This window comes from Columba livia, chromosome 16, assembly GCF_036013475.1.
Source record: "Columba livia isolate bColLiv1 breed racing homer chromosome 16, bColLiv1.pat.W.v2, whole genome shotgun sequence".
Lineage (NCBI taxonomy): Eukaryota > Metazoa > Chordata > Aves > Columbiformes > Columbidae > Columba > Columba livia.
Window position 1 is genome coordinate 6,568,797 of NC_088617.1, and position 14,869 is coordinate 6,583,665.

The window sequence follows — 14,869 nt, forward strand, 5'->3', positions numbered from 1 at the left end:
TACAAGTCCCAGAATGCTCAGCGCCAGAAGTAAAAGCCTGCGCAGGCGCAGTAGGGGTGGGGAGTCTCGCTGCCGGAGTAACGCGTTGGCTGAAGAAGCCGGAAGCGGGAGTGCGGGAGGCCGGAAGTTGATGGGGTGACATGGCGGTGGCACAGTAGAGAAGGGGGAGCCGAGGGGTGAGCGGGGTGGCCGAGGCAGGGACGGATAGGGAGGTCACTGTCGGCCCCGAGGTGGAACGACCGCGTCGTGAGTGCCCGGGCTGAGGGAGGAGTGGTGCCGTGTGTGGGCCCGGTGGGTTCGAGCGGGCGTCGTGGTGGGGGAGGGCAGGGTAGGGCAGGGCCAGGCCCGGTCTCTCCTCGTTCTCTCCCATCGCCTTTCGCCGCCTGTTCGCTGCAGGAGCATCGCCTGGTCCCTCCCGAGGGAAGTAGCGGGGCGGCGGGGTAGATGGTAGCTCCTAAGGACAAGGGCTAGTTGTCCAAAAAGTTGCTCGTCTTAAGTAAACACTTTGAATGTGTTCTGAGTTTCCGGGCAGGACGCAGTTGAACAGCCCTTTGTTTTGCCGATGATGGATGAAGAGAGTCTGGAAGCTGCCATCCAGACCTACAACGCGCAGCTGCAGCAGGTGGAGCTGGCGCTGGGGGCTGGCCTGGACCCCTCGCAGCAGTCGGACTTGATTCAGTTGCAGGAGGATTTAAAGCAGCTGATAGAACTGACCGAGTCCAGCCTGGTGTCTGTTAAAAAGAGCAAACTCTTGGCTACTTTAGATCCAAATGCCTCCTCCTCCTCCTCCCTAGCAGGTCTGGAGTCGGGCACCACCCCAGACAGTTCTGCCCAAGATGAGGAATATGCGGCTTTTAAGGAAGCGATTGCTGAGCTGGGAACTGATGAGAAACTTTCAGCTAATAATGATGTGATATCTAAAAAAGATGATGATGAAACTGATGACAAATGCGAATCGAAGTACAATGAAGAGGAGGAGGACCCTGACAGAGAGGAGGAGGGGGAGGAGGAACTGAGTGGGATGAAGGTGAAAGCCCCTTACTACAGTTCGTGGGGGACCCTGGAGTACCATAACGCCATGATCGTGGGGATGGAGGAGCTGGAGGACGGCAGCGCGGGGGTCCGAGTGCTGTATCTCTACCCCACTCACAAGTCTCTCAAGCCGTGTCCTTTCTTCCTGGATGACAAGTGCAGATTTAAAGAGAACTGTCGGTAAAAAAGAAACACGGGTGGGAGGGGGCTTGTGGCGGTCCCGTAGCTAAAGGCCTCGTTCAAAGGGATAAAGCTCCTCTGAAAGTGCCGTGTTTGGCTTTTGTACCAAATGACATTTTGCCTTTATGTTTTTAGAACGTGTTATGGTAAGTGGTGGTTTGGCTGTTTTCTGTAGATTAAATGGAAAAACCCATGGGGAAAGTTAGAGAGGTTTTACATAATCAGTTGAATTACTAAATTAATTACTATTTTAAAATAGACCACCAAAGCTCCTCTATCAATAGCGCACGCGTTCCGGTTGCACAGAGGTTGTAGAGCCTCCATCTTTGAAGACCTTTAGAACTTCACTAGATAAAGCCCTTGAGCAACTGGATCAGTCTTTGAAGGTGGTTTCACTTGGGGCACGAGGTTCGACCAGGGACCTGCGTGTCTGTGCGATCTGGTTTATCTCAAAGGATCTGTGAGACTTTTTACTGGATGTGTCAGTGGCAAGGAAAGCTTAATTTTCTGGAGTGGGATGCGTACTTTGTTACATGGCTTAACTAATACATTTAAGATGAAAAATTAATAACTTGTGTGATGAAAACACAGTAAAACTTCCATAATTACTGGTGAAGATTCACCACCGCTGACAACTCCTTTGCATTTCCTTTAAGGAGAGAAGGAATTTTTATTTAAAATGTTTTATTCAAAGGAGATAACTCCTCTCCCGCCTCCCCCGGCAGGTTTTCACACGGCCAGGTGGTCGCTGTGGAGGAACTTCAGCCGTTCCAAGAGCCCGACCTGAGCGCGCTGGGCGTGGGCTCAGCCTGCCTGGCCAAACACAGCGACGGGATCTGGTACACGGCCAAAATAACCGGTGAGTGGTGCCGGAGCGCGCTTTGCTGGGATTCTGGGAGGACGGTGAAGTGAATATAAAGCTCAACTATTTTTGGTTAAAAAATGCTCTGATTTTTCTTGGGCTTGGGAAGAGAGTAGACTGGGAAATAGGAGACTGTGTTTGACAAAAAGGAGATGGAAGAGCAGGAACATGGAAAGGAAATGACAACATTAACTGCACTGGCAGGGAAGAGGCAGGTGTTGCAGGAATTCACATACATATTAGGTTAGAATCGCAATAATCTGCTCTTTTTTAAACAAAAGCTGTGGAGGTAGCTGCTGGTACAGCCTTCCCTTTGTCCTGGAGGGAGTGAGGGTTTAGTCTCTCCTTTCATCTTTCTTTGACTATTCTTAGGTCAGAGAGGAGCAAGTCTGAACTTCTCTTTAATCCCGTCTTACTTCATTTTTAGAAATCAACCTTTAAGTGTCAACACAGGCATTGTGGAAATAGGTTTTCATTGCAGTGGGTGCATTTCCCTCACAGACAGAAATCTAAAGCACAAAATAGAACCAGAATTTTTTAAAACACACATTCCTTGGGCCTTTCCCCTCGCCCCTGTCAATTCCATTGGAGCAAACTCTGCTTTAGAAAGCACTTGTCAGGTTGCATACTGGAACCTTACTGGAGCCTTACTGGAGCTCTTGTCCTCGCTTGTCCTTCCGTAGACATCGACAGTGGTTACTACACGGTGAAGTTTGATTCCCTGCTGCTCAAGGAAGCTGTGGTGGAAGGAGACAGCATCATTCCCCCGCTGCGCAGTGATGACGGTGCCTCGTCTGCAGAGTCTGACGAGGACAGCGTCGATGATTCGGGTTACGCTAAAGGTGAGGGTGGGGATGGTGTGAGTGAACGCAACTCGTGATCCAGGTCTGGGACTTACTGAGTTGCCCTCCTGGGGCTTTCGCTGTGGGTGTCTCACCCCTGATTGAAGAGCAGCTCAGCAATCTGTGTCTTTCTGAAAGACAGAGAATGGTAATGAGCTCTTGTGTTGCAATTGCAAACAGAAATATTTGTTTTATGCAAATTACTGGGCTAATGAAGGTTGGAGGTTTCCATGGAATGCCCAACTCAAGAAGGAAGAGGGTGTGATGTTTTAGAGCCGAGTTCCGAGCTCTGAGGCGGTTTCTTGTGTGACTGGCTGAGCTAATGAGTGAGTTGGGAGATTGCCTCATCTCCAGGAGCTCCATGTAGCTTCACAAGAGTGCGAGACCCTCGATGGGGTCACAGGAACTGCTGTGCCTTGTTTTACTACTGAAAGGTGACACAGAGCCCTGGTGTCTTCTCTGGGGTGGCACAGACAACACTGTCCCTGTGCTAGTGCCACAGTTACGTCACAGGGACAAAGTTGTGTCCTGGAGCTCTTTAATTTAACCTAATAGAGATCATTGGATTCTAATGACGCAAAATTAGTACAGTGGCCTAGAGGAGCCTCATACCAGAGACGTGAGCTGGAGGCCCATAAATCCTACCTGCCACAGTGCCAGACTTTACACTGATGACACATGTTGGTCTGTGTGACCATCCGAGAAGAAAGGAAAGGAACTGTAAAAACTTCTGGATGATTCTGCGTAGAACTAGGAAGTGGAATGTGCATTAAATCAAGGGAAGTCTCTCCCTGTGTTACTCACTGTGCAGCCTTTGTAAAAGGTGACAGCTCAGTAGAACCAAGGATGGGTGGAGGAGCTGCTGAAGGATTTTAGGGTGGGGGACACATATTGTTCTGTCTCATGCAGGGTGTTCATGCTGTGTGGGTGCCCCAGATGAAGGTTTTATGTAGCAGCTTTGTTTCTGTGTTTCACTGGTTCTTCTCTTCTGTGCCACAGTGATAGATTCGGGAGTTCCAGAGAACGGGGAATGGACTCCCGCGTGCAGCTCCTCTTTCGGGGGCTGGGAAGCCCATACCCGTGGTATTGGCTCCAAACTCCTTGTTCGGATGGGATACGAGTTTGGGAAAGGTAAGGGCAGAAGGTGACCTGGTGGGGTATGAGGGCCTAGCTGCCTCGTCACCTCCATCTGGTGATGGACCTTGCAGCTGGTTAAGAAAATGGAGATTTTTGGATGAAGCTAAACCTTTTATTTGCTGAAGAGCCTGTTTGATAAGGCTCGAGCTGTGCGATGGATATCACTTGCCTGGAAGTGATAGAAGGAGTGAAGGTTTATGGTTGGACTTGATGATCTTGAGGGTCTCTTACAACCACAATGATTCTATGAAGGAATAGCTGTTTAATTTAAGTACAGGCATATGTGTGCACCAGGCCCCGTCTGGTAGTACTGGAGGCATTTGGAACCATGGTCAAGTTAATGATTAAAGCCATGAGAACTCTCCTTTGAGATGTTCAAAGGCTTCAGGTAGAAGGGAACTGATCTCTGAAGCTTCTGATGTCTGTGTCAAAGCATCTCCTGTCTCTAGACACAGACTTCAAAGCCTGCTGAACCAGCTTCTCGCTGCTCAAGTTGTACAGAGCCTTGGGGGCTGTGGGAGGCCAACTGCGTTTGTCTTGGGTTCCCCCAGAGGAACCAAACCAGTTTTAAGAAGAATCTGGCTCGAGAAGCTGAGAACATGAGGCTGAGCCTGGTTTCACAGAAACCGGCCTGACAGATGGCTTCAGGCTTTTCATCCCAGATCTGCTCTGGAAGGTTCCTGTCCCAGCACCCGCATCCACCGTGCTGGGGACTCTGCTGCTCCCCTCAGCTGGGCTGGTGGTTACAGCCTTTTGTACCTCAAAAGCCGTTTTGTTCTGAGCTTGTGACTGTCAGCGCGAGCTTGTGGTGGGAGGTCCCTCCAGAGGGGATGTCCTCACTTGTTTTAGTTGCGTGTTGTCTCTCCTCAGGGTTAGGGAAGAATTGCGATGGCCGAGTGGAGCCGGTGCAGGCTGTGGTGCTTCCTCGAGGGAAATCCCTCGACCAGTGCGCTGAGGTGCTGCAGAAGAAGAAACTGGGAAAGCTGGACCCAGGCAAATCGGGGAAATGCCGAGCAAAGGGAAACAGCTCCGGACGGTCCCCTGTGGGCGGCCGTAAGCCTCCCCGCAACGTGTTTGACTTTTTGAATGAGAAACTGCGCGGGAAGAGCGCTGGGGAGAAGGCTGGAGGGACAGCACTGCCTGCGAGGAGCAGCAAAGAGATCTACCGTGCCAGCAAGAGCAGCAGGAAGGCCCTGAGCGTCCGACTCCTCCAGACAGCGGAGAAGATTGAACAAACGCAGAGGGATATCATAGGGATCCAGCAGGCCCTGGAACGCAACTTTGGACGGTAGGAAAACATTCTTCTTGGGGGCTGCAGGACGAGCTTTTGGGAGGGGGTGGGCTTGAAATCGGGGAGGAACAACAATTGGAACGTATCTGAATGAGATGGAAGGGGAAGGAAGGAGAGAGACCTTAGCACATGCTGTGGACCAGCGTGGACCCTGGCTGACATATCTGGGGTCCATTGACTGGAGTTGAAGCTGTGGCAAAGAGAGGAGCTCTCTGAGGGAAGGTTCTGGAACCCTTGTCATGCCTGTCTCTGCAGCGCTGCTGTCGAGCACCCCAGCAGGGCGTTTTCTCGCCCAGGTTGTGCTGAGCATCAGGTTCCTCCTGGCTTTCAGCAGGTCACTTGCACTCATCCCACAGGAAAGGGCAAACCTTCCTGAGGTGCTGACAAGCCTTTGATCTCAATCACTCATGATGACGTTGCTGTGATGCTTTTTGCTTCCAGACACAGCGTTGCTGCAGCTCGGCTGGAGGAGAAGCTGGCAAATGCACACAAGCAGCTGGGGCAGCTGCAGGCACAGGAGGCCAGTCTGCAGCGGGAGCAGGAGAAAGCCGACACGCACAAGAAGATGACGGAGTTCTGATCTCTGACGAAAGCGTTTGACCGCGGGGATGGTCCCTGTAGCTGTGGCCTTGGAGCCTGGCTGAGACATCCTGCTCCTCTGGGTGCCTCAGGCTGCCCAGCCTGAAAACTGGGCTGAAAAGCAGCAGTTTCTAAAAGAAGGTGGTTCTGAGCTCTGTGGCGAGGAGCACACAGCCACCCAGCCTGAAAGTCTTCAGTGAGCCTGGGCCTCGTGGAAGAACCAGCTCCAAGAAACAGGATTCTCTGTTCTCTCGCGCACTCTTCCCTCTGTTACCGCTGCTGTGGCACCTCCATCCCGAGCACGTAGCTACTTGGGTGGTACCACTGGTGGTACAAACCAGCTGGGGGGGCTCCCAGTGCCCCACATCCTGCCAGCACCTGTGGCTTGTGTTTGCCACCAACTGCCATCGCAGGCGAGGCAGAGTCCCCAGCACATCCCAACAAAGCAGAAGAGGCTCATGCTGGGTGAAAACAACAAAGGCAAATTGCTTCAGCTGCTCTCTGCCTTCTGGTTTTTGCTGTGGGGTTTATCTGAGAACTCCATTATTTGGGGGAGCGGTTCCTTGTAGCCCTAGAATAGGCAGAAAACGGGCAGCGTGGAGGTGGGTACGAGCAGCCTCGAGCATCCGATTTCATCACTTTGACTGTCAGAGCATCCCCGGGATGTGCTGGAGCCCAGCTGCTTGGTATGGGAAGCTGCGTGATTCTGTGAGTGCCAAAGGTGGGGGAATAAGCAGAGTAGCAGATTCCCAAACCTCCTGGCCAGGAGCAACCACACAGGGAACCTGGTGATTTTTGCCATGGTTATGTGAGTGTTTCTGCCTTGGGTGGCTCACTGAACACAGGTCCTTTGATTCAAAATCCTCAGGACGCAGATGCAGGTGAGAGTTGCCCCCGATGGGTGCGGAGATGGGGTCCGTGTGTGCAGTCCCTCCCCGCAGAGCTCCAGGCTCTGCTGGCAGCAGCAAGTCCCATTCCCTGCGGTGGGACAGTCCTTGGCCAGGAGGGATGGCTTCTCCCCAAGGGTCAATTCTGCATTGGTGGCAGCCAGCCCTTGTCCCAGAGGAGGTGGTGGTTTCATCAGACTCTGGTTCTGGTTGGACTTGTGTATTGTAGGTACTTTTAAAAAAAAAAAAAATTGTTTGCGATTTCATGCCAGTATCTTAAAGACACATATTTTTCTTTATCTAAGAAATCAATTTCCTTTTATTCTGTGAATCATTTTTCTAATGAAAAGTTTTGCTCCTTTGGTACCACTTTTTTTTTAATCTGTTCCTAAGAAACTTCTAAAGCTGTTGGCCTGGGCTGCACCTCCTCGTAGGGTCAGGCTGCCAAACTCGCCAGAAGAGGTGGAAGAAGATACGATCGGAGTTGTTCATGTCATGTGGGATTTCGCATGGCTGCAGACACACCTCAGCAAACCCAGGCGGGCAGGAAAAGAGAACAAGATGAATGTCTGCAGGAAAGGTGCTGAAGTGAGTCCTGGAAAGCCCCCGTGGCTCAGCGTGGATGTGAGAGGTGCTGTGAGCTGCCTCGAGCGCTTCAGCATCTATTGGGTTGTAACTAAATTAATCGCACTGTCTTAATTGTTCTAATTTGTGTTCTCCACACACTGGGCTTAACTGTAGGGTTAACCAGCTCAGTGTCCTTCACGTGCAGGTGACTGTGTGTTCCCCACACTCGAGTGCTGATGAGGATTCATGTGCCCGGCTCAGCACAGGCACTCTCTGTCTTGGTTTCGTTTGTTCTCTGACGCTGTTTAACATCATTGTCTCTGTAAAAATTGGGTGTATTAGCCCTGTGCCTTGGCAAAGTTGTATATTGACCCTTCCTTGGGATTTCCACAGCCTCACTTGTCAGACCCTGATCCGAATGGCTCCTGCCTCCCACCCAGGACAGTTCACATCCCTGGTGAATAAAGCTGGTTTTTATTTTTTCCCTCCCTCTTTGTAAGGTGTTGTTCATTTGCAAGGTAATGATGGTACGTGGCAACCCGTTCTTCCTTTATATCCCCGTGGGCAGAGAACCTGCACTCAAACCAGCCGGGCGGGGAGCGGAGGCCGCTCTGGCGAGCCGGGTGCCGCAGCGGCAGCAGCCCGGGCGGGGAGGAACCCCGATGTGCTGGGTGCAGCAACCACGTCTGCAGGAAGCGAGCCGCAGTGTGCGCTGCACGGCGGCTGCTCAGCCCTCTGCTGAAGAGGAGCGGGAGAGCTCGGATTGGGATGTTTGGAATGTTCGGGAACTCCTGACGAGGAGTCACTCTGCGGGTAAAGGCGACGGAATTCTCCAGGTTGGCTGGCAAGGAAGAGACATGACCGGATTCCACTTTGTGCTCATCAGCTTTTGAGCTTCTGCAAAGTAAGTGGTGGTGACAAGCTTGAGTGTCTGCAACTAAACCAGGGGATGAAAAAATACTTTAAACCCCTGGATCTATATAGAAAGGGCAGCATTGTTGGAAATGCTGCTGCGGCTGTGCGGGCAGGATTCCTGCGCTGCCGTGGGGAAGCATCGGCCGCATTAAACGTTGTTGGCTGCCAGATTTGTGCTGGTTAATGCTTTGTGGCTCTGGAGGCATCTGGCCTGAAAAAGGAAGAAAAGGTGCTTGATCCTGGCAATGCTGCTGGGGACCCGTGGCTTGAACCTAGAGGCTGAGTGGGAATGGGTTACTTTCCTGGTGAATGAATTGCCGAGTTCGGAGGTGCAGAGCGTTGGTTTTTCAACAGAAAGATTTCCAGTTGTCTTGTGGAAGGGGGAGTAGGTTTTTTGTTTGCATGTGGAACAGCCCTTGCGGAACTGCAGCACTCCTGGCTGCAGGTGAGGAGGCTTGAGAGAGCGTGGCTGTTGAAACACTGTCTTCCGTAAACCTGAAACGATGTAGAAGTGCTGAATTTGTGGCGAGAAACCCACTATGGGAGGCAGGTGATTGTGGAGAAAACCTGCATTTTCTTAATCCCCCCGTCCTGGATTTTGGAACCTGGCTGCCCGGGGTCCCGCTGGGCTGCTGTCCTGCTGCCGGTGGGCTCTGCTGAAAAGCTCTTTTTCGGCTGACAAGGGCATTTCTCTGCCCCAGCGAGTGCATTTCCAGCTATCGTGGAAGGGCGGGAAGAATAAAAAATGCTGAAACGATTTCAGCCTCGGCCGAAGCCACACGGTGTGAACAGGCGGGTCCATCGCCTTAGGGCTTTAAAATTATGCTTTCTCAGAAACCAGTCCAGCATACGAGTGGCCATCAGGACCGCCACTAGAAGCACGTGTCCAACTTTTGTGACGTTTGGGTCTGGTGTTCAGAAATATAGTCGATCCTTCCTAAACAAAACACCTCCCGAGGAGTTTGGCGATGAAATCTGCCTCTCCTGCTGTAAAAATGTGAGTCAAGTGGGTGAGATCTTGCGCCTGCTCCATGTTTGAAATAGTCTTAAAATGTACTAGTTGCATCCCATGGTGTGGGGCAGGTTCGGTGCTGTTAACTGACTGTTATGGGGCTTTCGCTTCTCATCACTTTGAAAAGGAAAAAAGCTCCACTTCTGCTTCTTGGGGCTTCTTTTGGTGCAACTCCCCAGGGTACCCGAGCTGTGTTTGCTGCAGCCGTGCTCACAATCGCTGGTGGAAATCAGCTTGCAAATACATTTTTAGTAGTTTCACAGGCTCTTCTCTGTGTGTGGTTTTATCTGGGTAGATTAACCAGGGCCCAGGCGCTGGCAGCAGCGCTCCATTTTACACTGCATTTAATCTTGTTCTCATCAAACCCAGCTAAGAAAACTTGTGCCTTCTGTAGGAGTCACAAACGCGTTGTGTTTGTCACGCCCGTGCTGGTGTCGCGACGGGGAGTCGTCCCCTCCTGGGGCTGTGGGTGTCACACGCTCTCGTCTTCAAAGCCGCCTTGGTTTGTGGGGCGGCACGTTACAAAATGCCGTCTGCCGAATCTCCTGCCCCACAGAAGAACCCATGGCCAGCAGATCAATGCCTTTATTGGCATGAAATGCAGGTGTACCCATCAGAAGGTCTGTTGGACGCTTTCCCTTGCAGACAGCCCCGTCCTGCCCGAGTGGCTTCAGGTGCTGTGTTCTCATCTCAAATTGGTAATTCTGAGATAATCTACGTGTCCCCAGAGCAGCTTTTCCCGGGGGCTGCTGAGCCCAAGAGAGCTGCACCGGGAATTCGTACACGTCAAAAACCCAGGAGCAGCCCCGTACCCCCTGCACGAAAGTAGGTCAGAAGAATTTCTCTATATTAATAGAGAAGTCTCTCCATTCTTCAATCTTAAAAATTCAGGGGTGGAAAATCCACCCGCTGTGGGATGAGCTGCCCCGTGTGCTCCTGCCTCTGTGCTCTGAAAGCTCAGTTTGATTCCAACATAACGCCGTCTCGCAGCTGTCACACCCCATCAGAGCTCTGTCTGCTGGACCCCCGCGCTGCTCAGTTCTGCCCCGAACAGCCACCTCTGCACCCCACGATCCCATCATGCTAATGAGCTGAACGAGTTCAGCGAGGACCAGCTAAAGCAACAGCCCATGTTGCAGGTAGTCTGTGTAATTAATGTGTGCGCAGACAGAAAAGCAGTTGTTGTCTAATTAAAACATCTTTGGAGAGGAAACAGCCTTCCCTTCCCAACTCTGATCTCAGCCAGTCTGTCCAGCCCGGTTAGTCCCCACAACCTCTCTGTCTCACTTTACATGTTGAAATACTTGCTCTCCGGGGGTTCAGACTTCAATCAGGGAAGTTTCCAAAGCTGTGGGAAGTTCTCGGATAAAAAGGCGCGACAAGTGGGCACAGACTTGCTGGTTATTGGGGAAAGATGCGCCAAAGCCACTGCATTGGGGTGCAGGGGAGTGAGCCCGGTGCTCCGATGGGCACAGACCACCCGCTCGCCCCGGGGCTGCTGTAGCACCCGAGGCTCAGCCGGGCAGGGCAGCTCCTCGCCAGAGCCCAGCTCATCTTTGTCACCCGGACTAAGAGATGTGAGCAGGTGCGTAAGTGGCGCTCGGTGCTGCGGGGTGTCGGTGCCAGCCCTGTCCTGCCTTAGGACTCTGCCACTGGCCCCGTCTGTATCAGTTACCGCGGCCTCTTCAGCCTGTCCCCAGGCTGGGACCAGCCTGCGTCCCCCTTTGTCCCCGACGTTTTCCAGACGCTGGTGCAGATCTCCAGTAGCACAGCAGCCTTTTTGGGGAGCAGGGCGTGCACAGAGCCGGGAGCAGCAGCCGCCGTCTTGACGCTGGTGCAGGTGAAGCGGGGCCGGGTTTTGCTCTGGATTTGCAGCACGCTGAGGGCTGAGCGGGCACAAGGATGATGGGGTGGGGTGTCACCAGAGTCCCCCAGGAAAGGCGTGGGATGCTGATGGGCTGGGAGCGTCATCTCTTTGTGACGGGCTCCCCAGCACCTCCGCGCCACTTGCTCTGGCCTTGCTGTGGCTGCTGTTTGCAGGGAAGGACCTTTTTCCTTGAACAAGGCACAGGTAGGGGGCTGGCTTTAGGCAAGGCACGGCTTCTCTTTAGGCAGAGGAAAGCGGTTGAAAAGTCAGGCATTTTTTGCTCTTTGTCGCAGCACCAAGCGGCTGCAGAACCAGGGTTGTGGTGGCAGAACTGGTGCTTGGTTGTGATCCTGGATTGTGATGGGATGCTGCCGGGAGTGACCCGTGTTCCTGTGAGAGCAGAAGTTATAGTGGTGGGGTTTGCAGGGCTGGGCTCGGCCCCCGGGACATCGCCGTGCAAATGGGGACAGCGGTGACGGCATTGCTGTCGCTCCCACCCGGGATTTTCTCCCCAGTGGCTCCACAGGTCTCATGACACAGGGGTTGGGGCTAAACCCACGGGGCTCAGAGGGAGAGAGGGTGAGACCCTCAGCAGGACCATGTCCTGGTGCGGGGTGTGGAGCCTGGGGTGCGAGGAGGAGGAGGGAGGGGGGCGGCTGTGAGGCTGAAGCTCACCCTGTTTCCGGGAAGCTGAGTCATCTGTTTGCCCATCCAATCTGGGCCACCCCACAGCCAGTGCTGGGGAGCAGTGCCACCCCCATCCCACAGCCCAGAACAATGTCCTGAGGTCCCCAGAAAGCAAACTGGCACTTTTGGGATGTTTCCAGATGGTTTTCAGGGCCCCTGGGGTATCTTCTTTTCGACATCTCAGGTTCAGCTTGGGAGCGTGAGTCCTGTTAGGTTGTTGCTTTTTTTTCTAAAGGAACCAAAACTGGGAATTTCTCCCTGTGGGTGGCAGAGCACCTGCTGTGGGGCAGACCTGCAGAGCTGTCACAGGGACCCTGGGGAGGGCAGTGAGGGCCAGAAAATGGGACCCTGCTGCACATGCCCCCCAGAGCATCCGGAGAGCCCCCCTGCCCGGGGGCTGCGCTGTGGGGGTCCCAGCAAGCCCTGGGGACCACAGAGCACCAGCTTGTGCCGTAGTGAGCCCAGTAGCCCCTCGCTGCACCCCCACTCCTGTTTTCTCTCCGCAGAGCTCAGTCCCGCAGTGGTGTTGGACACATCTCCCCCATGGCTGGGGGTGGGGGGCTGGCACAGAGCCCCCTCCTCCCCACCGGCGCTGCCCTGGCCCTGCTCGGCCTCCTGGTCTACCTGGGTGCCCTGTGTGCTGCCTGCAGACGGTATGTGCTGCCTGCACATAGTATGTGCTGCCCGCCGCCTCTCTGCTTCCCCTCCTGGCGCTGGGGACGCTCAGTGGCATTGGGGACTGCACAGGGAGACCCCGTGTGTGTCCATCCTGAGCTGGAACCGCTGGGATCTGCTGCTCTGCTTGTCCCGAACCTCCAGCTGCAGCCCCAACACAACCCTTCCTGGGCTGATCCTGCACCCCTGTCCCCCCCCCCAGTATCCCCCTGTACCCAAAGGAGCTGGTCCCAGCTGGTGACAGGGACATGGCCTCACAGGGGCAGCTGTGGGAAGGATGGGGATGCCAGTGGTGATGCTGGGGCGATGCCAGTGGTGCCTGGCACAGCTCAGGGGGTGCAGGATGCAATCGAGACCCCCCCACCCTCCTGCAGGGCTGGCAAAGGAGCAGGGTGGTGGGTTTGGGGGTGCTGCTGCTCTGGTGAGAGGCACATGGCGATGCCCATCGTGGCCAGGTCAGGGTCCTGGGGTGTCCATTCCCCAGCTTGGCTCAGCTCCACTTCTCCCTGCAGCAAGGGCAGGAGGAAGAAGGTCCCTCCGGATGGGGTGAAGCTGGTGGACGAGGTAAGTGCCTGCTGGGGGGGGCAGGATCAGCTGGGGAGCTGCCGGCAGCAATGCTGAGGATGCTCGTTTCCCTGTCGCAGTCCCTGCTCAGGCAGACGCAACTGCGCTCGCTCAGCAAGTCGGACACAAAGCTGCATGAGCTGTACCGGGTGAAGGGCAGGAACGGTGGTGAGTGGCCATTGAGCTGGGAGGGGTGGGGGGAACCAGTGGGGACTGGTGACCCTTGGCGGGCACCTGCAGTCCCCACATCACCCGGCGAGCGCATCCCAGTGTGCACACCTGTGCCGCGGTGCCCGCACGGGCTGGTCCTTGCTGCATCCCCCATGTCCCCCCATCTCCCTGCAGCCCAGCGGCCGGCCAGCCTGGATTTCCTCTGTCCCACGGCCCCCCCGGCCACCGGCTCCCTGCACAGCTCTGGCGTCAGCGTCCTCCTGCACCGCGAGCTGCCCCAGATCCCCATCCCCGAGTCCCCAGTTACCTCCCCGGCCCCTGACCAGACTTACTCCAACCTGCTCTTCACTCCGCTGAGGAAGCTGGTGCCTGACACCGTGTACGAGTGCCTGGCAGTCGGGGGGGAGGATGCCCCGGTGCCCCCCATGCCCACTGGCACCCAGGGATCCTGTCCACGTGCCGGGCGTGGGGCGGCCGATTACGCCTGTGTCCACAAGGTGAAGAAGACGGTGCCTGCAGAGGAGCAGGATGGGGCCGTGGCAGGAGCCCCTGCAGCCCCTCAGTGCTGGGGCGGCACAGGCGATAGCCCCCAGGCAAAGGTATGGCTCTTGGGGAGCAGGGATGGGCATGACGCCGGTGCTGCAATCGCTGGATGGGACAATGGGGGACCACAGGATGTCCATGTTTGGAGCAGAGTGTAAATCAGGCTGTTGCATTTCCAGATGAGCTTTTTGGGGCCAGGATGGAGCTGAGATCCCAAGGGCAAGTGATGCCCACAGTGCTGGTCTCTGTGCCCTGTGAAAGGCTCACCGAGTCACGCAAGAAATGGGATCCCCAGTGGAAAATCCACTGCTGAGACCCTGCTAGGGGCTGTGGAAAGCCGGGGGGAAAAGGGCATGGGGATACCCCACAGTGGGCAAGGATTGTCCCTGAACCCCAACCCTCCTTTTGCAGCTGGAAGACATGTACTCGACAGTGTGCAAAGCCACCAAGAAGAAAACCCAGGTCCCCCCGTCATCCCCGAGGGCTGCGAGGGAGGTGGGGGCTGGGTGGCCACCCCCGCAGCGGGAGGAGGGTGCTTCGGGTGGGTGCTGGTCCCCAGCAGCCCCCCCAGACCCCTGCTACGAGTCCATCAGCGATAGAGCCTGGACTGCTCAGGGCCGCGGCCCTGACCCGGACTATGAGACTGTGGACGTTAACTGGAAAAAGGCGGTGAAACGGGACAAGCCCAGGAAGTCCTGCACCCCCGAGAACCTGTACGAGAGTGTGGGTGACGTTTGGGCGGGGGAGTCCCGGCGAGCGTCCACCAGGACAGCAGCCAATGGGCTGGAGGTTTATATCACCAACCTATAGCATCCCCTGGAGCGGGGTCTGTGTCCCAGGGGATCCCATTTAAGTTTGTATCGCCAAACCACAGCATCCCCTGGAGTGGGGTCTGTGCCCTGGGGTGGTCCCACCCCACTGGCTTTCCCAGGGGTTGAGCCCCTGGGGCCAGGCACACATGAGCCCAGCGCCTGTTGGGGTGGCTGTGGTGCTGTAAGTGCTTTTTGTATATATTTTATGTTACTTTTCTTTAAGTGTCCTTGTCCCGTCCCCAATGC

At 54.9% G+C, this 14,869-nt stretch overlaps 2 protein-coding genes across 7 annotated transcripts; both read left to right on the forward strand.

Annotated features, from left to right (window-relative positions):
- The first annotated feature begins 79 nt into the window (after nt 1-79).
- On the forward strand, nt 80-7,865 carry ZGPAT (zinc finger CCCH-type and G-patch domain containing). 3 transcript variants are annotated; one of them, XM_065032234.1, is made up of 7 exons: nt 96-291; nt 522-1,212; nt 1,938-2,071; nt 2,758-2,916; nt 3,916-4,047; nt 4,924-5,341; nt 5,786-7,865. In XM_065032234.1, exons 2-7 carry the CDS (start codon nt 563-565, stop codon nt 5,922-5,924), a joined length of 1,632 nt encoding a protein of 543 aa, XP_064888306.1. In that variant the 5' UTR covers nt 96-291; nt 522-562; the 3' UTR covers nt 5,925-7,865. The 3 variants fall into 3 exon arrangements, with proteins under 3 accessions (XP_064888305.1, XP_064888306.1, XP_064888307.1); XM_065032235.1 differs by having other exon boundaries at nt 112-176; XM_065032233.1 differs by having other exon boundaries at nt 80-1,212.
- A 115-nt stretch (nt 7,866-7,980) lies between these two features.
- On the forward strand, nt 7,981-14,840 carry LIME1 (Lck interacting transmembrane adaptor 1). Of its 4 annotated transcripts, XM_065032242.1 has the most exons (7): nt 7,981-8,281; nt 9,127-9,289; nt 12,365-12,511; nt 13,046-13,097; nt 13,178-13,265; nt 13,443-13,867; nt 14,223-14,840. In XM_065032242.1, the coding sequence occupies exons 2-7, from the start codon at nt 9,261-9,263 to the stop codon at nt 14,619-14,621; spliced, it is 1,140 nt and encodes a 379-aa protein (XP_064888314.1). In that variant the 5' UTR covers nt 7,981-8,281; nt 9,127-9,260; the 3' UTR covers nt 14,622-14,840. The 4 variants fall into 4 exon arrangements, with proteins under 4 accessions (XP_064888314.1, XP_021138102.2, XP_064888313.1 ...); XM_021282427.2 differs by lacking the exon at nt 9,127-9,289 and having other exon boundaries at nt 7,985-8,281; XM_065032241.1 differs by lacking the exons at nt 7,981-8,281; nt 9,127-9,289 and adding an exon at nt 9,314-10,889.
- The last annotated feature ends 29 nt before the right edge of the window (nt 14,841-14,869 follow it).

What these genes read in the sequence shown, in the direction of transcription:
- ZGPAT (XM_065032233.1), top strand. Translation starts at nt 563, where the DNA reads ATGATGGATGAAGAGAGTCTGGAAGCTGCCATCCAGACCTACAACGCG. An exon ending in TGATTCGGGTTACGCTAAAG is followed by an intron (nt 2,917 to 3,915) that starts GTGAGGGTGGGG and finishes TCTGTGCCACAG; the next exon opens with TGATAGATTCGGGAGTTCCA. An exon ending in CTGGAACGCAACTTTGGACG is followed by an intron (nt 5,342 to 5,785) that starts GTAGGAAAACAT and finishes TTTTGCTTCCAG; the next exon opens with ACACAGCGTTGCTGCAGCTC.
- LIME1 (XM_065032241.1), top strand. Translation starts at nt 10,597, where the DNA reads ATGTTGAAATACTTGCTCTCCGGGGGTTCAGACTTCAATCAGGGAAGT. An exon ending in GGACTAAGAGATGTGAGCAG is followed by an intron (nt 10,890 to 12,364) that starts GTGCGTAAGTGG and finishes TTCTCTCCGCAG; the next exon opens with AGCTCAGTCCCGCAGTGGTG. An exon ending in CTGTGTGCTGCCTGCAGACG is followed by an intron (nt 12,512 to 13,045) that starts GTATGTGCTGCC and finishes TTCTCCCTGCAG; the next exon opens with CAAGGGCAGGAGGAAGAAGG.